The following is a 23,332-nucleotide window of genomic DNA, read 5'->3' on the forward strand; positions in this document are numbered from 1 at the left end:
TGGCTTCCCAAGCCGCACGCGAACCTCAGAGCCGGCGGTGCCCCTCTCCAAGATGGCCGACTGACGGTTATTGTATTCTGTCAGGCGGTGAGGGGTGAAAGGCGGCGGGTGGCCTCTCTCGGCGCCGGGAAGATGGCAGAGAGCGAGCGGCAGGCCGGTGAGTCCTGAGGGGACCAGGCGGAGGCTGCGCTGAATGGCGGTTTCCATCTGGGCAGAGGGAATGTGCACCATATAGGGTTGCCAATCCCCAGGTCGGGGCAGGGGATCCCCGGTTTGGAGGCCCCCCCCCCGCTTCAGGGTCATCAAAAAGTTGGAGGGGGGGGGTGGAAATATCTGCTGGACGCTCCATTATTCCCTATGGAGACCGATTCCCGTAGGGTATAATGGAAAATTGATCCGTGAGTATCTGGGGCTCGGGAGGGCTGTATTTTGAGGCAGAGGCGCCAATTTTTCAGCACAGCATCCAGTGCCTCTCCCCAAAATACCACTCAAGTTTCAAAAGGATTGGACCGGGGGGTCCGATTCTATGAGCCCCCAAAGAAGGCGCCCCTATCCTTCATTATTTCCTATGGAAGGAAGGCATTTTTAAAAGGGTGTGGTCCCTTTAAATGTGATGGGCGGAACTCCCTTTGGAGTTCAGTGATGCTTGCCACACCCCTGCTCCCGGCTCCACCCCCAATGACTCCTGGCTCCACCCCCAATGTCTCCTGACTCCACCCCCAAAGTCCCCAGATATTTCTTGAATTGGACTTGGCAACCCTAACCCAATAATAATAAGCGTGGGGCAATGGTGTCTGTTCCCATCGTGCTGCCAGCCGAATATGATACCCTGTGGGTTCTGGTGTGTTTGGGGGGGGGGGTCCCTGTATGGGGAGGTTCTGCAGTGTGGGGGGATCTGGGGTGGGGGTAGGGTGGCCAGATCTGGGTTGGAAAATACTTAGAAGACTTTGGGGGTGGATATAGGAGAGGGTGGGGTTGGGGAGGGGAGGGGAGGGAAGGGGCCTTAGCGTGGTACAGGGTCAAAGAGTCCACTCTTCCAATCAGCCGTTTTCTCCAGGGGAGCTGATCTCCGCCAACTGGAGATCTCCAGGCCCTGCCTGGAGGCTAGCAACCCTAGGCGTGGGTGCTGTGTGGCTATTGTGTGGGGTGGCTGTGGAGTAGCTTTCTGATACGGGAGGGTGCCACGGCAAAGGGAGAGGCACCTCGTAATAGTGGCTGGCTTTCTCCGTGGGGAGCAGGTTCTCCACCCCCATGAGAATCTGAACACAAAGGCCTTCCCCTCCACCATGAGTAGAATGCTTATGGCTGGGATATGCCCCATCACCAGGATAATCTGTGACACTCGCGACTGATAAGTAGGGTTGCTAACTCCAGGTTGGAAGTTCCTGGAGATTTGGGGGTGGAGCCGGGGAGAGGTGGAGTTTTGCAGGGCGTAATGTCATAGAGTCGAAAGCAGCCATTTCCCCCAGGTGAACAGAGCTCTTATAAGCCTGTAGATCAGTTATAATTCTGGGTGATTTCCAGGCCCTGCCTGGAGGTTGGCAACTGTACTGACGAGGGGGTCAGCAGTGTTCATAGTTTAGTCCTTTGCATGTATTCAGAGGTATCTCTTTGAAGGCAGTGGGGCATTTTCCAAAGACAAAGTGCGTAGGATGGTGGCCTTATTTGGTTGATTTTTAAAAGTGCCCCTGAGTATCGTTTAACTAGTTATTTTAATGTGATTTACAAATCCCTGGGTGGCAGGTGCAGTCTCCGAAGAGGCATTCTGTCATCTGCCTTTCATTGAAGGGAAAGCCCCTTTTGAGATGGGGTGGGGGAGGTCTGCTCCTCAGATCCAGGTTGGTGAATTCCTGAGCCTGGGGAGGGCAGAGTTTGGGAAGGGGAAGGGAGTGCAGCTGGGTCTGTGGTTCCATAGAATGCGCCTTCCAAAGGAGCCATTTCTCCAGGGGAACCAATCTCTGAGGTCTGGAGATAGGTGACAATTCCAGAAGATCTCCAGGCCAGAACTGGAGATTGGCAAGCATCTGCCTTTCTTTGCATTGCCTAATAAGAAAACATGCTCCCCCCCACTTTTTCAGGATTATTGTTTCTTTTCTATGTGAATCAGTTAAAATTGTATGATTGATCATCTCAGGTCTCTTGAATTCACTGCCTGGCCTATGGATAAATGAGGTGCCCCTGTTGGGGGAGGTCTCCTTTGAGGGGGGAAATACCTTTGAATAAAAGTAGGGCATCCTGGGGCTTGTAGGTATGAAGATTCTCTAAAAGCTTTCTTGAAAAAGGGGAGTGGGAAGGTTCCATGTTTGTGGGGGATCTCCTTTAGCCCATATGCGTGAGTTGCATGGACTTAGGGCTTATATTGCATGGACGTGGGTCTACTGGCTTATATGAGGTGTCACAAGCAGGGGAACAGGGAGGGCCTTCTATTGGCTGCCACCACTCAGGTAAGGGTCTGCCTGGGAGGGCCCAGAGCACCCACCCAATCCCTGCCTTTTTCCTCAGCAAGCACTTTGTATCTGTGGCCAAAGAGGCATGCAGGCCCAGGCAGTATAACAGCAATAAGCTCACTGCAAGTGCTCAAGAACAGTCAGTGGTTTTAATTATTAGTGCAACAGTGAAAGTGAAAAGCAACAGTAAAGATGGTGCAAAGAAAACAAAATCCCTCATGCTACAAGCTATACGTTCCCTTTCTCTGATTCTAGCTGACTCACCGCTCTTTGGATGAGGGAGCTCTCATGACTGCAGCCTTCCTCCAGCCCAGCCTTTTCAGACAGAACCTGATTGCAGTCTTTCGAGAGAGAGCACATCTCCCTCTCTAGCCAGGTCTTTTATTGTTTCCTCCCAGGTCCCACCCCTCTGGTCTCCACTGGGAGTTTCCCTCCAGAACTTCTGCCCACCCAATCAGAGGGACAGAAACAATCCTGGGAAATGTCGGCCCTGTAGCTAATCTGATACAGGCTTCCCTGGAGCCTGTAGGCCACACTAGGCCTAGGATCGTGACATGAGCTGCTTGGGTGTTTCTTGTGGGGAGGCCAGGGTGATCCCCTGAGAGGGAAGCCCCTGTGGAGAAATGGTGGTGCCTCAGAAAGAGGAGCCAGGATTCTGAGGGAGAGAAATGTGCCTGAACCAGAGAAAGGGTGCTGCTCCCGTAGAAGACACACTTCGGGCGCTTGGGTGGGACCATCTCTGAATGTAGAGCCCTGGCTCAGCCCCATGAAAAAGCAGCACTTAGGGAAGAAGAAGAATGGCAGATTTATATCCCATCCTTCTCTCTGAATCAGAGACAGAGTGGCTTACAATCTTCTATATCTTCTTCCCCCACAACAGACACCCTGTGAAGTAGGTGAGGCTGAGAGGGCTCTCACAGCAGCTGCCCTCTCAAGGACAACCTTTGCCAGAGCTATGGCTGACCCAAGGCCATCCCAGCAAGTGCAAGTGGAGAAGTGGGGAATCAAACCCGGTTCTCCCAGATAAGAGTCCACATGCTTAACCACTACACCAAACTGGCTCTCGAGGGTCCTGAAGGGATGCCTTCATAATAATAATAATAATAATAATAATACATTTTTATTTATATCCCGCCCTCCCCACCAAAGCAGGCTCAGGGCGGCTTTCAGGACATGGAATGAACCATGATTATAACAATACATTATATAATAAAATATAATAAAAACATTAATAAATTAATTAAAAAACCACTACAGTTAAAGGTGCTACCGTACAACGCGGTGTATATGTATATATCAGATGGCTAGTTGTCACTTCAGGATTCCATCTTATAGGCCATTTGAAAAAGGACAGTTTTGCAGGCCCTGCGGAACTGATTATAGTCTCGCCGGGCCCATACCTCTTCTGGTAGCTGATTCCACCAATGGGGGGCCGTTATTGAGAAGGCCTGCTCCCACGCTGTTTTCAGTTTGGCCTCCCTTGGTCCAGGGATTTTTAAGAGATTTCGGGAGCTAGATCTCAGTGCTCTCTGGGGGATATATGGAGAGAGGCGGTCCCTAAGGTAGACAGGTGCTTGGCCATATAGGGCTTTAAAGGTAATAACCAGCACCTTGTAACGAACTCGGAACACAATTGGAATAAGTACAGGGAGGCGATGGAGGGCGCGGTTGCAGTTGGTTTGGGGTATTCGGGAATGAAGCTTTTGTACCTGTAAGAGAAGGTATTCCAGGTGGGATAGAATGGTCACCCCCTTGAAAGGGCAGCTGCTACGAGAACCCTCTCAGCCCCACCCACCTCACAGGGTGTTTGTTGTGGGAGGGGGGAGAAGATATAGGAGACTGTAAGTTCCTCTGAGTCTCTGATTCAGAGAGAAGGGCGGGGTATAAATCTGCAGTCGTCGTCTTCTTCTTCTTCTTCTTCTTCTTCTTCTTCTTCTTCTTCTTCTTCTTCTTCTTCTTCTTCTTCTTCTTCTTCTTCTTCTTCTTCTTCTTCTTCTTCTTCTTCTTCTTCTTCTTCTTCTTCTTCTTCTTCTTCTTCTTCTTCTTCTTCCTTCATGCCTGTAGGTTGCCTTCCCATTTGGAGTGGAGGGGGGAATCTTCCCCCTTATGGGGTCTTGGGTATTGTGCATTGGGAAGAGTCCCCAGACTAAACTGGTCTGCTTGCAGCTAATGCATCCTTCTTTTCAGAGTACAAGATGGCAGGGTCTCAGTTAATTACTCTCAGCATTCTGCAATTAAGGATACATCGTTATGTTGTGTGCTAATTTGCTGCTCACCCTCTACCTCTATGTACGGACTGGTAACTTCATTGTACCTGAAGAATAGGGGTGCCAAGCTCCTGCCAAGGGCGAGGGATCCCCCGCTTTGGGGGGCCCCAACCTGCTGGGACGGAGCAGGCTGGTGGGGGGATCCCCGCCCCCAAAAGGCCCTATACCATAGAATTTTTACTGCGAATCCTAGAGCGGCCCTGGAGCGCCATGTCCGGTGTGATGATGTCACTTCGGGGTGATGCCATCGCACCGTGTGTTCTTTGCACTCGCAAGAGGAGTCCCCCGCCACGGTGGCGGAGAGACTTGGCAACCCTAGTAAAGAAGTTTGGGTGCACACAAAAGTTTATACCTGAAATAAAATGTTGTTGGTCTTAAAAAATGCCACTGGACTCAACTGTTGTCCTGCTGCTTCAAACCAACATGGCTACCCGCCTGAATCTATCTTCAGAGTACAAGGTGAGGCTAGCTGGCCTCTGGGTACATTTGGTCCATGCATTTGTGGCTGTAAGGCTTCTGTGTTTCCTTCACCACACCATCTTTCTCTGCATTCTTCTGGAGAAGGGGAAGAAGACCGTAGATTTATACCCCACCCTTCTCTCTGAATCAGGGTCTCAGAGCGGCTTACAATCTCCTTTATTCCCCCCCCACCACAACAGACACCCCGTGAGGTAGGTGGGGCTGAGAGAGCTCTCACAGCAGCTGCCCTTTCAAGGACAACTCCTGCGGTAGCTATGGCTGACCCAAGGCCATTCCATCAGCTGCCAGTGGAGGAGTGGGGAATCAAACCCGGTTCTCCCAGATAAGAGTCCTCACACTTAACCACCACACTAAACTGGCTCTTCTCTTCTCTTCAGAAGAGAAGTCTGAAATCCATCAGGATCTGGCCTTGAGGTTAAAGTGCATCCTTGTGGCCATTCCTGCTTTGAGGAAGACCTCAAGCAATTCTGTGGGGAAGCTTCTTCTCTACTTTCTTCGGCTTTCGGAAGGGACCTGTGGAGCTCTGCGTCAGCTCATCTTTCCCTTGTAGGCCGGGGCTTGTCTCACTTGCTTGAGTTATTTCAGATTATACATAATTATGCCTGATATACAGGGGGAAAAATGGACAGGTAATTTCCCCTCCTTCCAAACTATTTGAACGTAGAGACACCCAATGAAGATGATAGGTGGGAGATGGAGAAGAGGTTTTTACCGAGTACATCAAGGCAACATACATGGAGTTCTCTGGAAGTGTCCCACCAGAACACTGCCCACCCCAGGCAGCTTCTGACCACATTCTGTACTGGGGTGGAGAGTCAGTGTTGCGGGTAGAATGTTGGAGGGCCAGTTTGGTGTAGTGGTTAAGTGTGCGGACTCTCATCTGGGAGAACCAGGTTTGATTCCCCACTCCTCCACTTGCACCTGCTGGAATGGCCTTGGGTCAGCCATAGCTCTCACAGGAGTTGTCTTTGAAAGGAGTTGTCTTTGAAAGGGAGAGCTCTCTCAGCCCCACCTACCTCACAGGGTGTCTGTTGGGGGTGGGGAGAAGATATAGGAGATGGTAAGCTGCTCTGAAAAGCCCCATGGCGCAGTGTGATAAAGCTGCAGTCCAAGCTCTGCTCACGACCTGAGTTCGATCCCCGGCAGAAACTGGGTTTTTAGGTAGCTGGCTTGAGGTCGACTCAGCCTTCCATCCTTCTGAGGTCAGTCAAATGAGTCCCCAGCTTGTTGGGGGGAAAGTGTAAAAAACTGGGGAAGGCAAGGGCAAAGCACCCTATAAAAAATCTGCCATGAAAATGTTGTGAAAGCAACGTCACCCCAGAATCGGAAACGACTGGTACTTGCACAGGGGACTACCTTGACCTTTTTAAGCTGCTCTGAGTCTCAGATTCAGAGAGATGGGCGGGATATAAATCTGCAGTCTTCTTCTTCTTATCCTTGGTCTGGAATTCAGGAGCCCTGGGTTGAAATTCATTCCCTGCCATTAAACTCGTTTGAGCCAGTCACTGTCTCTTTGAGCATAACCTACCTTGCAGGGTTGTTTTGAGGATAAATTGAATGTCACCCTGAACTTTGTGGAGGGAGGCTGGGATAAAATATCAAGCTAGACAGATGGGGGTGTTGGTAGGGTTGCTAGGTCTGTGTTGGAAAATACTTTTGGGGGTGGGGTGTCTGGGAGAAGGCGGGGTTTAGAGAGGGGAGGGGCCTCAGCATGGTGCAATGCCATAGATTCCACCCTCCAAAGCAGCCATTTTTTCCAGGGGAGCCGATCTCTGCCAGTTGGAGATCAGTTGTAAAAGCAGGAGATCTCCAGGCCCCACCTGGAGGCTGGCAACCCCAGGTGTTGGCGTGGTGATACTCATTTATTTCCTGCTTTTCAGCTGAAGATTTGCTCCCAAAGCAGGTCACCGGAATCCAAAGACAACGTGTGTGCCAATTAAAATTTGATTAAAAGTAACCCTTGCGGAGGCCGTCTCTGCTGGTTGCTTCCTGCTGAACCATCATGGGAGATGAAACCAGCAGGGCCCGGAAGGTGGGGAGGAAGGGATGGGGCGTGTGGCTTTCACCTAGGCCTGGATCCAGGCAAATCGGCCTGTCTGACCGCTTCCTCTTCCTTCGGAGTCTGTGGAGGGGCGCCCGTCAATGTTCCCTCTTAAGCTGCAGAGTCCTGTGAGCAAAAATTCTACTTTGTGAGCAACCGGCATTAAGGTTGGGAGCTCTTGGCATTAAAGTGGCGAGCTCCTGCATAAATTAGTGTGCTCTGGGGCCATCCTTCCTGAGCGAAGACAAAAATGTGTGAGCCGGAGGCTAAAAATCTGTGAGCTACCTCGCGCTAACTCAGCTTAGAGGGAACACTGGTGCCCGTCTGTCTCCTGCTTCCGCCCTGCTGACCTCCTAGATGAGAGCGGGGAATCACTGGAAAGGATTATGGAGAGGTTGACTGTGTGCGCTGCAAGGCGAGCAAGGAATGGGGACTTTACGACTCTAAGACGCCTCTCCTTCCTTGTCTCTTTTCCCCCTCCGGCAGTGCGTCCGGATTCACCCTTCCTTTCGGCAGTGTGACTGTTTCACCTTGAAACGTGCCTCCCCCCCCCTCCCGCCACGAATTTTGAGCGTAGCCATTCATCCTTGAGAGCAGGTAGCTTTGGGGGGCTTTTGACAGACCTGCTTCCTGGCTCATCAGGAAAAATGAACTGTGTCCCTAGCCAAGGGAGGGGGAGGAGGAGGAAGAAGAGGAGTCCGCTGACTCGGCAGGATGGCAATCTGCATTTTTCTCCCGGGGCTGCTTCCGAATGCTTACTCGCTCTGCGCCTCCAACGCCACCCGAAAACGCTGGCCTGGCCTGCCTTTTTTGGGGGGCCGCTTTCAAGGTGAAATTGCTTTACAGAGACTTTTTTCCCCCGTCTCCAAAGCAAGGACATGCAATCACATTGATCCCTTTGGAGGACTGTCTTCTCATTTGCCTTGCGCTTCTGCTGCGTGCACTCAGCATTTTCTATGCGCGCCAGTTTCTCTCTGTTGGAAGCTTCTTTGCTGAAACTGTATTCCCTGAGTTCTCTGGGGGTCCTTGGGCACAAGGTTCTGTGGATGTCTCCCCTGCGGCTCTTTTCCAGTTGCAGATGCTGCCGCCTTGCTTCCCACAGATCGTGGCTCCCCTCTTTCTCTCAGTTGCAGGGACATGGCAGAGAATGACAGGTCCCTTCTTTGCACAGCTGTCAGAAAATGGACGGAGGGAACAGCTGCATGTCGTCACGCCCTGGAGAGATGGGGAAACCTCTCCGAATGAAAATAACCAGCTTTTCGGGTCATTAGCAGAAGGCCTTTGCTTCTTCCTAAACCCTGTGGCGCAGAGTGGTAAAGCTGCAGTACTGCAGTCGGAGCCCTCTGCTCACGACCTGAGTTTGATCCCCAGTGGAAGCTGGGTTTTCAGGTAGCCGGCTCGAGGTTGACTTAGCTTTCCATCCTTCCGAGGTCGGTAAAATGAGTCCCCAGCTTGCTGGGGGGAAAGTGTAGATGACTGGGGAAGGCAATGGCAAACCATCCCATAAAAGTCTGCCGTGAAAACGTTGTGAAAGCAACATCACCCCAGAGTCGAAAACGACCGGTGCTTGCACAGGGGACTACCTTTTTTTTTACTTTAAACCAGAACTACTTTTCCCATAAACAAAGCAGGAGTCAAGTTGCACCTTTAAGACCAACAAAGTTTTATTCAGAATGTAAACTTTCGTGTGCTAGAAGCACACTTCATCACGCTTCTAGCACACAGAAGCTTACATTCTGAATAAAACTTTGTTGGCCTTAAAGGTGCAACTTGACTCCTGCTTTGATCTACTGCTTCAGACCGACACGGCTGCCCACCTGGATCGATCTACATTTCCCATGGTTCTTGCAGAGTGGGCAGCAGAGCCATGATAAGATATAGAGCATAGATGTGCTGTGCACATATCAAAACTAGGTAACCACTTAAGGTGAAAATGTTCTGTTTCTTGCATCATTGACTGCAGTAGTGCACTTAATGACTTAATGTATTTCCGGAAGCATCTTATTAAACTGTTCCAGTTTAATTGGTGCAGAGAACCAGTTTGGTGTAGTGGTTAAGTGTGCAGACTCTTATCTGGGAGAACCGGGTTTGATTCCCCACTTTTCCACTTGCACCTTCTGGAATGGCCTTGGGTCAGCCATAGCTCGCGTAGGAGTTGTCCTTGGAAGGGCAGCTGCTGTAAGAGCTCTCTCAGCCCCACTCACCTCACAAGGTGTCTGTTGTAGGGGGGGCGGGAAGGTAAAGGAGATTGTGACCGCTCTGAGACTCTGAGATTCAGAGTATAGGGCGGGATATAAATCAAATATCATCTTCTTCCTGACCATTTGGGCATTACGCTGATTAGCTGGCAAAGCAAAACTTCTGGGGTGATGGAATGGTGCCTTGTTTTAAAATGAAGTGAAGCTAGAGTTTCTTGCATTTCCAGTTTGGGACGTGGGACATTTGGTCCAGTTGGGGCCCCAAATTCCAGATTTACAGTACAAATTGAAGCATGTATGCTTGGAAGTAAATCCCATTGCATTCAATGAGTCTTGCTCCTTGCCTCCGTCTCATAGAAAGAAGTGGCCCACTAATGTGTGAATGGGTGCTTATACTAGTGTGGACAGTCTTGAAGCTGAATCAGGGGTGCCTCAGCACAAAGGATGAATTCATGCATTCCTGAGAGGTGGATTATACAACTGACTCTCTTAGGTGAAGAATAATCTCTCTTATTTCATTGCTCTAAAATCCAGAAATAACTTTGGTTTTGTGGTTTCCAGCTAGAACGGGACACCTCTTTGCTTGATTATTTTCCCCAAACGTGCCCAAGAGTTGAGGTGATCCAAGAGGCCTTTTCTGTCCGAACCGTGTTTGACCGTTTCTTCCTCCGTCTTCCAGAATCGCCCTCGGAGGCGCTGCCACCTCCCCAGCAAAAATTCATGATCCCCCAGAAGGAGATCAACATGGTTCCTGACATGGCCAAGTGGAAACGCTCTCAGGTGCGCCGTTGACTTTGCTTAGTTGCTACTGTAGGTCAGGGCCAAATGACAAAAGCGGACTTGGGAACTGGATGCAAGAGCCTAGGCCCAGAGTTTCCAGCATGGCGCCTGTGGGTGCTGTGGGGCCTACCAACATCTTTCCTGGTGCCCATCAGCTGTTTTTACAAAGTGGGAGGGGTCAGGTAGGGCTTTTGCCCTTCTGATTGGCCATTAGAGATCTGATTGGGCAGATTTAAAAAAAAAAACATCGCTTTGGCGGCAGCCGCTCCCTCAGCAGCAGGATCTTCGTTGTGTGACTGAAGGGAAACTGTGGCAGCCATTTTATAGGAACCATTTCATGGTTGTGCCCACCATTCAGCGTAGAGTTGCCAGGTCCAACTCAGGAAATATCTGGGGACTTTTAGGCTGCGGCTCAGAATCCTGGTTTGTGGCAAAGCAAACTTAATTCCAGCTTGCCCAGGATCTGTATTCAGATGTCACCAGAGACGACGTGTGCCCTGCCCTGTGCTCTATGGAGGAGGTGTGGGGTGAAAGGCTAAGAAACAAGCCATTTCAGCCTTGAAAACCCCCACATTAGCCAAAATTGTAGGGCTGTGGAACCAAGACTGTGTTAACTTTCCCTCATGTCTGGTCCCCTGTGCATCTCGTACCGGGCGACTGATGGCCCATTGCTTTCTAATGAGTTTGAATTAATACCTCAGCCTTCGGAGACTAGACTGCGTTTGGGTAATGCCTCCTCCTTGTGGCTGCGTCTGCTCTCAACCTCCCTTCCCTTCTTTGCAGGCTTACGCGGACTACATAGGCTTCATCCTCACGCTGAACGAAGGCGTCAAAGGCAAGAAGCTGACCTGCGAATACAAAGTCTCTGAGGTGGGTGGATGGAACTGACTTCTGGGAGTCGGCCTGCCCAGCTCAGACTTCTCAAAACCAGTCGCCAGCAGCTCTCGGAAGAGGGAAGGCCTCGCCCAACACTTGAGATCTTTTGTCTCGAGAAGCCGAGGGTTGGGATTTGGGGGCCTTCTGTGGGAAAATTGTGCTGACCCATGAGAACGCTGCACTGTCTTGTTACCGGACCTGCTCTGGGCCACTTTCTGCAGGTAGACTCGAGGATTGTGGGGTGTCAAAAGTCCACCCTTCTGAGCACTAGAAATCTTGCCCGGTCCCATTCCCCCCGTGGCTTCAAGGGTTTCTTCAGGCACACTTAGAAGGCTGACTTGGCAGCTGTAGCCGGTGGGAAATGAAGGGTATAAATATTTTTTTCAGTAGATGGAGAATACAATGAGGGCTAGCTAGATTCAAGCCCAGTAGCACCCAGCAGGAATGTCAGAGGATAAGCTTTTGAAAGTCAATGCTCCCTTCCTCAGGCAACTTGACAGCAGGGTCCCCTCTAAGCTGAGTTAGCATGAGCTAGCTCGCAGATTTTTAGCTCCAGCTCACACGTTTTTGTCTTAGCTCAGGAAGGATGACCCCAGAGCACACTAATTTGTGCAGCAGCTCAAAACTTTAATGCCAGCAGCTCCCAACGTAGATTTTTTTGCTCACAAGACTCTGCAGCTTAGAGGGAACATCGCTTGACAGGACTTGCCGAAGGGAGCTTTGACTCTCGAAAGCTTATCCCTCGAAAACCTTCTCGGTTTCTACGGCGCTGCCAGACTCGAATTGAGCTGTTCTCCTGCAGGCCAACATGGCTGCCCTCTGAAACACTGAGGACTAAGAAACCCATTTCTTCTTCCTTTGCCACTCCCCCCCAATTGTCACGTTTCTGAGTTTTTGTACCCGTTTCCACACGAGGGCTGTGCTGCCGTGGAGTCTCTGCCAGCGCGTCCTCCTCTTTCTTGCTTGTCACCCCCAGGGTGCTGCTCCGGCTGCGTCTGCTCCCCCTTCTCTCCCTTCGCACAGTTCTGAGTTGTATCTGTGGCCGAGCGAACGCATCGGAAAAAATCTGCCATCGGTTTGTGTAATGGCAGTGGACCGGTACATTTGGCAGGCTTTGGAACCAATGTTTCCCCTAAGCTTTAGAGCAAAACTTGTGAGCAAACATTCTACTTTGTGAGCTGCTGGCATTAAAGTTGTGAGCTCCTGCATAAATTATTGTGCTGTGGGGTCCTCCTTCCTGAGCTAAGACAAAAAGTGTGAGCTGGAGGCTAAAAATCTGTGAGCTAGCTCACACTAACCCAGCTTAGAGGGAACACTGCTTGGAACCTCAAACCGTGATTTGAGAGCTTGGTTGCTGGCATCCAGCATGGATCAGGCATTTCCTCCCATCAGCCATCCTCTCTGTGGCCCCAGCTCCCGCAGCCCTTCTGCTGAGGTTTTCTCCCTGGCTATGGGCTACGTCCACCCAGGAGAACATCTAAATTTCATCGTGCTCTTTCTTTCTTACTTCTCCCCCCGCTCCCCCCCAAATACTTGCTTCCAGGCTCCATTGTTCAACCCCCTCCCCCCCGTGAGAATCTTGCTGAACTCTAAGATTTGACAAACTTTCTGATATTTCCCCCCCCACAAAAATGGGAAAATAACCAAAACGTATAAAGCAGACCGACAGAAATCATCATGTGGCTACGTAGGAGAAAGTCAGTTAAAAAGTACAATGGGAGTCAGGTTTTATTATGGCAATTATAATTCAAGAAGCATTTTAAGGTAGCTGCTGAGCTAATCTAATTTAGTCCACCTTCCGGTGATGTCAGGGGGTGTGTGGCTTATACAAATGCGTTGCGCAATTGAGCTCTGGCGCATCTTTTTTCTACAAAATGACCCCCTAGTTAATGCCAATCTGGGTTTCTGTCTTAACCAGGGGTTGAATTGAGCTTGCAAACCCTGGTTAAACGGGGGACTTCCTCAGCCACAGGCAAACTTGGTGCAGTTATTATCCAAAACCATGGTTTAGGCTTTGAGGGGCGGGCAGGGAGGCTGCTGCAGGGGCAAAACGGAGCATCCGTCTCACCCGCGGCTGGGTGCTTCAGGCGTCTCGTCTGCCGTGGCTCAGCCAGGATGAAGCTCTTCTGGTTTCTTCCTTTTATTTGTGACCCTTTGTAATCCCCCTCCCATTTTGTTTTTGCAGCAGCCTTGTGAGGGAGGCTAACCAGAGAGACCACTCTCTTGGTGAACTTCACGTCTGGGGGAGGTGGGGAGGATGGAGAATTGGGCCCACCTCTAAAAAACGTTTTACCCTCCCACTAAAGTCAAAAAATTGAATCGGAGATGCCAGGCAAATTCATCTTCTTCCCTCCCCTGATTAGATTAGATTAGATAATTTTATTTGTATCCCGCCCTCCCCGCCGAAGCAGGCTCAGGGCGGCTAACAACATCATACAAATTTCAATTATACAAGGAAAGCAAAAAACACAAAATTACATTTAAGCATTAAAATTCTGATTAGGTTTAAAAATTAGTTAATTAAGTTAATAAAAGTGCTAATACTGTTCTTTTAGGATGGCGGTTATCATTAGCAATTTCTTTCTTCGTCAGCGAAAGCCAGTCGGAAGAGGAAGGTCTTGCAGGCCCTGCGGAATTGTTCAAGGTCCCGCAGGGCCCGCATTTCCTCTGGAAGTTGGTTCCATAGGCTCGGGGCTACAGAGGAGAAGGCCCGGTTACGGGCTCCTTCCGTTGAATGACGGGCTCCTTCCGTTGTTTATTGAGGAGGGGGAGCCGGCAGCTGCATCCCACCGGCTTGCCTGTCTGCTGCTGGGCGCCTCTTTGTCCCTTTCCTAGAGCAAAAGGGAGAAGATACTTAACGGCTGCCCTCCCAGGCAGAGAAGTGTGTGGGTGTGCAAGCAGTTCTCCTAGCCAGCACTGCTGCCTGCACTTGGGTTCCAGATGAGGAGCCGTGCCCATGCTCTGACAGCAGAGGGCGGCACACTGGCAGCCTTTTAAAAAAATGTAACGCCAGTGGCTGTCCGGTTAACTCAGGGGTGGTCAAACTGCTCCTCGCTGCAATGGACCGGACCTCTTGCAAGAACGAAGCAGGGCCTGATCCGAATAGCGTAATCGGCAAGGGTGCTGCTTTAGGGAAAGGCGGGGTCTGCCATATAAGGAGTGGTGGTTGGCTAATGCCCCCGTGCCTCACTTTCGCTGTTAAAATGAAACCTCATGTCCTCTTCTCATGTGATTAGGGCAGATCCAGGCTTTAAAAGCACCATTCTTGGACTCCCTGTTTAGGTGGGTGTATGTTCGAATGTTACGAGTAGAAGTACCTGCAAGGCACTTTACTGGACGAGACCACCTTCCACCTTGTCTAGCTTCCTGTTCTGCAACAACAGCTAGCCGACTTGCAGGGCTTTTTTTGTAGCAGGAACTCCTTTGCATATTAGGCCACGCACCCCTGATGTAGCCAATCCTCCAAGTGCTTGCCGGGCTCTTCGTACACGGCCTGCTATAAGCTCCAGGAGGATTGGCTACACCAGGGGTTATGGCCTAACATGCAAAGGAGTTCCTGCTACAAAAAAAGCCCTGTAGCTGAGTATATGTGAGTGGCCACCAAGATGGGAGCTATCTCTGTTGTTTGGCTTGCTCCAGAGACTGGTATTCAGAGGTGGACGTGGAGGTCTACTCTTGCTGCCCTGGCCAATAGTCATCATTTGAGCCTCTTCTTCTGTGAACTGTTTGCATCTTTTTTCTTTTGAAGCCATCCAAGTTAAAGGCTGTCATTTTATTGCCAGAATGTGACTCCCCTACATGGTTGTGGTCTGTTAAGTTTTATAGGTGTCGGGCCCTTTAAAAAAAAAATCCGGGCTTTTAAACACTGTTTTTATAGTCTGATTCTTGCTGGGGGACCATTTTATGGGGATTGTTTCTAAGCTGCTCAACATGTTATGCTGTTTTTATGGCCTGGCCAGGTTTTTAATAGTTTATTAATTATTACCCGCTTTAGTGTTGGGTCTTATGCTTCTACTTTGTAAACCTACTTGAGCATTTTCTTTGAAGAGGCAGCATAGAAATGTTCTAAATAAATGAAGGATCCGCACCTCAAAAAGGATATTATAGCATTGGAAAAAGTGCAGAGAAGGGCAACTAGAATGATTACAGGCTTGGAACACTTTCCCTATGAAGAAAGGTTAAAAATGCTTGGGGCTCTTTAGCTTGGAGAAACGTCGACTGCGGGGTGACGATAGAGGTTTACAAGATTATGCATGGGATGGAGAGGGTAGAGAAAGAAGTACTTTTCTCCCTTTCTCACAGTACAAGAACTCGTGGGCATTCAATGAAATTGCTGAGCAGACAGGTTAGAACGGATAAAAGGAAGTACTTCTTCACCCAAAGGGTGATTAACATGTGGAATTCACTGCCACAGGAGGTGGTGGCGGCTACAGGCATAGCCAGCTTCAAGAGGGGGTTAGATAAAAATATGGAGCAGAAGTCCATCAGTGGCTATTAGCTACAGTGTGTATATATATGTATATATATATAAATTTTTGGCCACTGTGTGATACAGAGTGTTGGACTGGATGGGCCATTGGCCTGATCCAACATGGCTTCTCTTATATTCTTATGATCTAGCCTGATCTTGTAAGAACTGAATCAGACTGGTGGTCCATCTAGTCCAGCATCCTGTCTCACACAGGGGCCAACCAGTTCCTCTGGAGGGCCAACAACAGGGCACAGAGGCTGAGGCTTTCTCCTGATAAGAACATCAGAAGAGCCCTGCCGAATCAGACCACTGGTCCATCTAGTCCAGCGCTGTATCTCACGCAGTGGCCAACCAGTTCCTCTGGAGGGCCAAGAACAGGGCAGAGAGGCCGAGGCTTTCCCCGATGTTGCCTTCTGGCCCCTCATCAGAGAAGAAGAGTCAGTTTTTATACCCCATCATTCACTGCCTGAAGGAGTCTCAGAGTGGTTTACAATCTGTGTCTTTTCCTCTCCCAGGTGTAACACAGGTGGGACTGAGAGATCTCTGAGAGAACTGTGACTGGCCCAAGGTCACCCAGCTGCCTGCATGCGGAGGAGTGGGGAATCAAATCCAGTTGCTCCAGATTAGAGTCCACCACTCTTAGCCACTATGCCGTGTAGGCCCTGGGAAGCTAAGCGGGGTTGGCCCTGGCTGGTATTTGGAAGAGAGACCTTCAAGGGATACCAGGGCCATGACACGGAGACAGGAAATAGCCAAATGACCTCTGAACATCTCTTGCTTTGCACGGGGTTGCCGTCAGTCAGCTGGGACCTGCTGGGACCTTCTGCCACCACCAGTCTGTTCAAGGGGAGCCAGGAGGAATGTGAATCTCCCCCCTTTAGATTGTACCTTTGGGAGCTTTTTCTCTTGCTTTTCTCCCACCAACACCCTGCCAGCCCCACGGCACTGGAGAACCAGAAGGGTTTCTAGCGTAGATGGCCACCAATGTTCCCTCAGAGAGCCAGTTTGGTGTAGTGGTTAAGTGTGCGGACTCTTATCTGGGAGAACCAGGTTTGATTCCCCACTCCTCCACTTGCACCTGCTAGCATGGCCTTGGGTCAGCCATAGCTCTGGCAGAGGTTGTCCTTGAAAGGGCAGCTGCTGTGAGAGACCTCACAGGGTGTCTGTTGTGGGGGAGGAAGGTAAAGGATATTGTGAGCCGCTCTGAGACTCTTTGGAGTGGAGGGCGGGATATAAATCCATTATCTTCATCTACCTCACAGGGTGTCTGTTGTGGGGGAGGAAGGGAAAGGAGATTGTGAGCCGCTCTGAGACTCTTCGGAGTGGAGGGCGGGGTATAAATCCAATATCTTCATCTACCTCACAGGGTGTCTGTTGTGGGGGAGGAAGGTAAAGGAGATTGTGAGCCGCTCTGAGACTCTTCGGAGTGAAGGGCGGGGTATAAATCCATTATCTTCATCTACCTCACAGGGTGTCTGTTGTGGGGGAGGAAGGGAAAGGAGATTGTGAGCCGCTCTGAGACTCTTCGGAGTGGAGGGCGGGATATAAATCCATTATCTTCATCTACCTCACAGGGTGTCTGTTGTGGGGGAGGAAGGTAAAGGATATTGTGAGCCGCTCTGAGGCTCTTTGGAGTGGAGGGCGGGATATAAATCCATTATCTTCATCTACCTCACAGGGTGTCTGTTGTGGGGGAGGAAGGTAAAGGAGATTGTGAGCCGCTCTGAGACTCTTCGGAGTGAAGGGCGGGGTATAAATCCAATATCTTCTTCACCTTCTTCTTCTTCTAAGCTGTGGAGTCTTGTGAGCATCGATTCTGCTTTGTGAGCTACCGGCTTTGCGGTTGTGAGCTCCTGCATCAAGTTGTGTGCTGTGGGGTCATCCTTCCTGAGCAGGCTGCGCTAAGACAAAAATGTGCGAGCCAGAGGCTAAAAAACTGAGCTAGCTCACATGAACTCAGCTTAGAGGGAACACTGATGCCTCCAAAGGGGGCATATGCGCTCTGTGAACGCATTGGAGACAGTGTCTCTTGGCTTGCCACTCCCCATCTCTCTCTCTCTCTCCCCCCCCCCCTCCCCTTCTCCGGCAACACTTCAAGGGCCGGGAAATTGCTGGCCTCAGCAGTTTCCCTTCCCGAGCGGAGTGATGGATTGAACTTCGGCTCAGGAGAGCGGAGAACGTCTCCTGGAGGATGCCTCCCGCAAAGGCAAAGCCTGCACTGCTATTTTTGCCCTCTTTATTCTTGCTGGGTGGAGAATTCCTTTCTGGAGGAGCTGCAGTGGGAGGCAGCGTGGCATCCTCGATGCTGCGCTTTGGGTGCTGGGAGCCCAAAATTCATTGCTTGGGTTGGAATGAGAGAAAGTGACCTTTATTTGAAATATTTGCAGGTCTGCCTTTCTTCCGATAAATTAGGACCCCAGTCAGGCCTTTACAAGCTGCTGTTGCTGTTTGTTACGATCCGCGCTTTTTTTCTGGGCAGGAGCTCCTTTGCATATTGGGTCACACCCCCCCTGATGTAGCCAATCCTGGAGCTTTCAGGGCTCTTCGTGCAGGGCCTAGTGTAAGCTCTTGGAGGATTGGCTACATCAGGGGGGGGTGTGACCCAATATGCAAAGGAGCTCCTGCCCAGAAAAAAAAGCTCTGGTTACAATTATTTACAGGTGGGCCTTGCCATCTTGGGCCCCTTTCTGGAGGGGAGAGGCAGGACACAAATGGTTTCATAAATGAAATTCTTAAGCACAGAGTTCGAAACCCCGAGCAGAGCAGCATTCAGTACTCGTTTGCACTTCCTATAATACTCCTATAATCCCGCCCCCCAACCCACAGCAGAGAAGGCCCTAGAGGTCAGTGTCTCTGCCAGCAGAACCGATCGGTGGGTTCCAGTTAGAATCCTAGAGCTGGAAGGGACCTCCAGGGTCATCTAGTCCGACCCCCTGCACAACGCAGGAAACTCACAAACGCCTCCCCCTAGGATTGTCAACTCTGCCCTGAGGAATTCCTGGCAATTTGGGGGCAGTGCACATGGACAGGGGAATTTGGGGAGGGATATCGCCTAGGAGCTGTTCTGAATCTTGGGGTCCACCCTTTAAAGCTGCCGTTTTCTCCAGGGGAGCAGATCTCTGTCATCTGGAGATCAGTGGTCATTGTGGGCGAATGCCGGGCCCCACCTGGAGGTTGGCAACCCTACCTTCCAGCCGACAATGCTCCCCATACTGCAGGTGTGTTACCATTTCTAGTAACCTCTAAAAGCCTTAAATAACCAAGGGGCTCAGCTCTGAAGGTGGGTTGTCAGCTCCCAGGTGGTGGCTGGAGATCTCCGGGGATTATAACTGATTTCCAAGAAGCAGACATCAGTTCACCTGGAGAAAATGGCCCCTTTGACCCACTGAAGAACCTCCATTCCCTGAACCCCACCCTCCTCAGGCTCCACCCCCAAAACCTCCCAGCCTGGAAGTGGCAACCCTGTCTGAAGGGCTGACTGTTTTCTCCTTTGTGAACCTGCCTATTGACTGAAATCTCCATTGGAAGCCCCAGGGCCTTTTTTTTTTTTTGGAGCAAGAACACACCGGAACTCATTTCCGGCTGGCTTGGCATGAGGGGGTGTGGCCTAATATGCAAATGAGTTCCTGCTGGGCTTTTTCGACCCCAAAAGCTCTGTGTGCAACGACAGTGATGCCAGAGAGTGTGGCCTAATATTCAAATGAGTTCCTGCTGGGCTTTTTCTACCAAAAAAGCCCTGGGAAGCCCTGCTCACACCCACCTTCAGAGTGAGGTCAGGGGGGCGGAGCTATCAGCAACTGCCAGCATCATAACTGTGGAATACCTACCCCCAGATACATTTGCCTTTCCCATTGTTAATATTGTTAATGGGTGAAGGTTTATATGGGTTTTAATTAAGGAGTGCATTCTGATTCTCATCTGCTTTGACGCTGCCATCACGAGGCGTGTGCAGGTGTGTTTAGATTTAATTTTTTCAGTGTTGATTCTCGTCCTTGACAAGGCTTCAAGAAGATGGGAAGGAAGGGATGTTTTAGCAGTAGGTATGCTTTAGGGTTGCCAATCTCCAGGTATGCTTTCCAACATACTGAATTCAATCCCCCTGGAGGCAGCCGCAGCTCAGGCGGGGGGGCTTTAGAGCGGGGGTGTCAAACATGTGACCTGGGGGCTGAATCAGATCCCCGGAGGGCTCCTATCAGACCCCCCAAGCAACTGGCTGTCATCTGCTTCCTTCTCCCTCTCTCCTGCTTCCTTCTGCATCACAGCTTGCTTTGCCGGATTTGCTCAATTGCACAAGCGCTACAGAGCAGAACCTCTATTTTCTCCATTGGCCGAGGCGCCTCCCTTGGAGAGGAAGGAGAACTTGCTTTGCCAGGCTCTCTCAGTTGCATAGCAGAGCAGTTGCATAGCAGTGCCTTCCTTCTATTGGCTGAGGCTCCTCCCCACTCCTGGTCCCCTAAGGAAGGAAGGAAAGAGCCAGAGCTTCCTTTGCCCAGTTCCCTGGATCACACGGGAGAGATACAAAGAAAGCCCCTTGAAGAGCAACGAGTGCTAATGTCTTAAGCAGCTTTTATTTTAAGCTTTTAAAAAATCTTTGTGTTTGTCTGTGTCCTTTATAAAGTTTATATCTCTGTTACGTGGCATTACATTTTATGACACACATGACCTGGCCCAACAAGCTCTCATTTATGTCAGATCTGTCCCTCATAATAAATCAGTCCGACACCCCTGCTGTAAAGTATTCCATCTGTGCAGTGTCCCCCCCTCTCCAGACACTGCCCCCCCCTTGCCATGAATTTGTCAAGCCTGAGTTAGCAAACCTAGCTGTGTTTAATGGAGGAGGAGAGGGGCAGGGAATCTTTTGCCCTACTTAGGTCGTTGTGTGCCAAACAACACAACACAACACAACATTCTGCCTAGAATGGTTTGCCAAACTTTACCTCACAGTAACCTGTTACCTCACAGTGCGACACCAAAAGCTGGGAGGGGGACTTTCAGAGTTGCACCAGAGTGTGGGGGAGAAGCTGGCCTCTGGGTTTGCTCCTCGGCATTCCCTGCCCGCCTCCTGCCCAAATGACCGGCTCCCCTTCTTCTCGCCTCAGGCAATAGAAAAGTTGGTCGCTCTCCTGGACACGCTTGACAGGTGGATTGACGAGACCCCGCCGGTGGACCAACCCTCTCGGTTCGGGAACAAGGCCTTTCGGACTTGGTACGCCAAACTAGACCAGGTAGGTAAAAGCGGGGGGGTGGAACGGAACGGCTGCGTTCTCTCTTCAGTGCCGGGTTCTTCTGCCTTCTGTTTGGGACACGGGGCCATTTTGCTTGGCCTGTCTGGTGTGTTGGGAAGGAACACAGGTTTTAGCTGCTGCAGCATCTGACATTTATTTGTTTCTCTTCATTTGTTGCCCTGCCTTTCTCCCTTGTGGGTTCCCCAAGCAGTTACATCATTCTTCTTGTCTGCGTTTTATCCTCACCATGACACTGTGAGGTAACAAAACAAAGTTTGAGCCCAGGGGCCCCTTGAAGTCCAACAGAGTTTTATTCAAAAGTATAAGCTTCCGTATGCACCCACAATGCTTGTGCACATGAAAACTTATGCCCAGAATAAAACTTTGTTGGTCTTCAAGGTGCCCCTGGGCTCAAACTTTGTTCTCCTGCTTCAGACCAACACGGCTGCCCCACCTGAATCTATCCTGTCAGGTAGGTTAGGCTGAGAGCTGGAGCAGGAGGAAGAAGATGATATTGGATTTATATCCCGCCTTCCACTCTGAGTCTCAGTGGCTTACAATCTCCTTTACCTCCCCCCCCCCACAATAAACACCCTGTGGTGGGGTTGAGAGAGCTCTCCCAGAAGCTGCCCTTTCAAGGACAACTCCTATGAGAGCTGTAGCTGACCCAAAGCCATTCCTGCAGGTGCAAGTGGAGGAGTGGGGAAGCAGACCCAGTTCTCCCAGATAAGAGTCGGCGCACTTAACCACTGCAGTAAACTGGCTACCAGTTCTTCAGATACCTATCCTGAAGAAGTGAACCATGACTCATGAAAGCTCCTACCCTGCCCTGAATTTTGTTAGTCTTTAAGGACTCTTACCCGTTTCTAATGCTGTGGACTAACACAGTGGCCCATCTTGATCTATCTTCAAAGTCACCCAGTGGGCTTCCATGGCAGAGGCATGACATGCTAGCTTTCTGCAGGGAGAGAAGGATTTGCATATACAAGTCTCACTCGGTGGGGTGGAGTCGAGCAAGCCTTGCCCATTTGATCCCACTCTTTGCGTTGAGTCGTTGTGATGTGCAGTGAAATTTCAGCTCTTTCCCTGGAGCTGATGCAGAAGATGGAAACGGTGCTTGTGCAGCTGCTGTGCATGAGCCTGTCTGAACCCCACAGTCATCACTGGAGGCCCCGCTTGGAGTGCTCCTGGCTTCAGAGATTAGGCGGTTGGCAGCCTGGGCGAGAGGGCCTTCGCAGTGGTGGCACCAAATCTCTGGATCTCTCTCCCTGTTCATCCGTCCCCTTCTGTGGCTGTCTTCCGACAGCGGGTGAAAACCTTTTTGTTTGGCATTCCCTCAACGATCCCTCCTTCCTAACCAGTGCTATAATTGCTGTTTTTAATCTTTTGTATGTATTTTAACTCTGTTTTTAATTGTTTCAATTACGTGTGTGTTGCGGGGGGGTCGATTTTAATGCTTTGAAAGTGCGGTTTTTGTCATGTGTGCACTTTAGTGGCCCTCATAAGGGCAGAAAGGCGAGGTATAGATTTTGTAAATAATAATAATATCTTAGCACAGGGGCTCGGAATGTTTTTTATAAAGTGTTTGGCTCCCTCGCCCCCATAAGCTGGAGCAACAATCACCGATACGGATGGCTTAAACACGTGCTCCGTGCATCAGGCGCTATACGGCGCATGGAACTGGCCTGGCTCCCTCCCAAAGTGAGATGAGGGTGGGGCAGCTCGGATGTCTTCTTGGTGTGGAGAAGCTGGAGCCGGTGAAGTCCGAGAGCCTTTGATGTACCTTAACCAGGGCCCTTTTTTTTTTTTTTCAGCTGGAACTGCAGTTCCGGCTGGCTTGGCGTCAGGGGATGCGGCCTAATAAGCAAATGGGCCCCTGCTGGGCTTTTTCTACAGAAAAGCCCTGCGCAAAACAACGATGATGTCAGGGGGCGTGGCTTAATATGCAAATGAGTCCCTGCTGGGCTTTTTCTGCCCAAAAGCCCTGTGCAAAGAATGGTGATGTCAGGGGGTGTGGCCGAATGTGCAAATGAGTCCCTGCTGGGTTCTATAAAAAAAAAGCCCTGACCTTAACATTCCCACTGTGTGTTGTCATGTCCTTTTATTTTTGTAGGGAGCAGAAAACCTGGTAGCCACAGTGATCCCCCAGCATCTGGTGGAAGCAGTGCCAGAGGTGGCCGTCTACCTAAAGGAAGCCGTCGGCAACTCCACCCGCATTGACTACGGCACAGGTCTCCCGTCTGTCAGGGGCTGGGTCTTTGGGCAGGGGGTGGGACTTCCCTTGGGACCTGCCTCAGCCTATTGCTCTCCAGGAAGTATCTTTGGGGGCTGCTCCCAGCTGCCATAGGCTTGGTAGGAAGCATTACTTCCTGGAGAGGAAGAAGATGGCCTCTCAGCGAAAGCCAGTCTCTTCTAGGGAAGGAATGGGAAGGAACCCAATTCCGTATGCTTTTGCAAAGAAACTTCCCAGCTGTTGGCACAGATTCTCCAGCTAAGCGCCGCTCTGTCATGCCTAGACGCAGCTCCTCCTGAGCGCCCCCTTCCCTT

The 23,332-nt window shown here is 50.6% G+C and overlaps 1 protein-coding gene across 1 annotated transcript; it reads left to right on the forward strand.

The window, feature by feature from the left end:
• Positions 1–16: 16 nt before the first annotated feature.
• On the forward strand, positions 17–23,132 carry LOC132580040 (serine/threonine-protein phosphatase 2A activator-like). The gene is made up of 5 exons (XM_060250645.1): positions 17–157; positions 10,113–10,213; positions 10,997–11,083; positions 20,660–20,785; positions 22,899–23,132. The coding sequence occupies exons 1-5, from the start codon at positions 133–135 to the stop codon at positions 23,130–23,132; spliced, it is 573 nt and encodes a 190-aa protein (XP_060106628.1). The 5' UTR covers positions 17–132.
• Positions 23,133–23,332: the final 200 nt, after the last annotated feature.

The sequence above is a fragment of the Heteronotia binoei genome, chromosome 12 (assembly GCF_032191835.1).
Source record: "Heteronotia binoei isolate CCM8104 ecotype False Entrance Well chromosome 12, APGP_CSIRO_Hbin_v1, whole genome shotgun sequence".
Taxonomy (NCBI): Eukaryota; Metazoa; Chordata; class Lepidosauria; order Squamata; family Gekkonidae; genus Heteronotia; species Heteronotia binoei.

Bases quoted from the DNA above. Each gene is read 5' to 3' on its own strand.
- LOC132580040 (XM_060250645.1), top strand. From the start codon at position 133: ATGGCAGAGAGCGAGCGGCAGGCCG. The intron at 158-10,112 runs GTGAGTCCTGAG...TCCGTCTTCCAG, and splicing joins AGAGAGCGAGCGGCAGGCCG to AATCGCCCTCGGAGGCGCTG. The intron at 10,214-10,996 runs GTGCGCCGTTGA...CCTTCTTTGCAG, and splicing joins CCAAGTGGAAACGCTCTCAG to GCTTACGCGGACTACATAGG.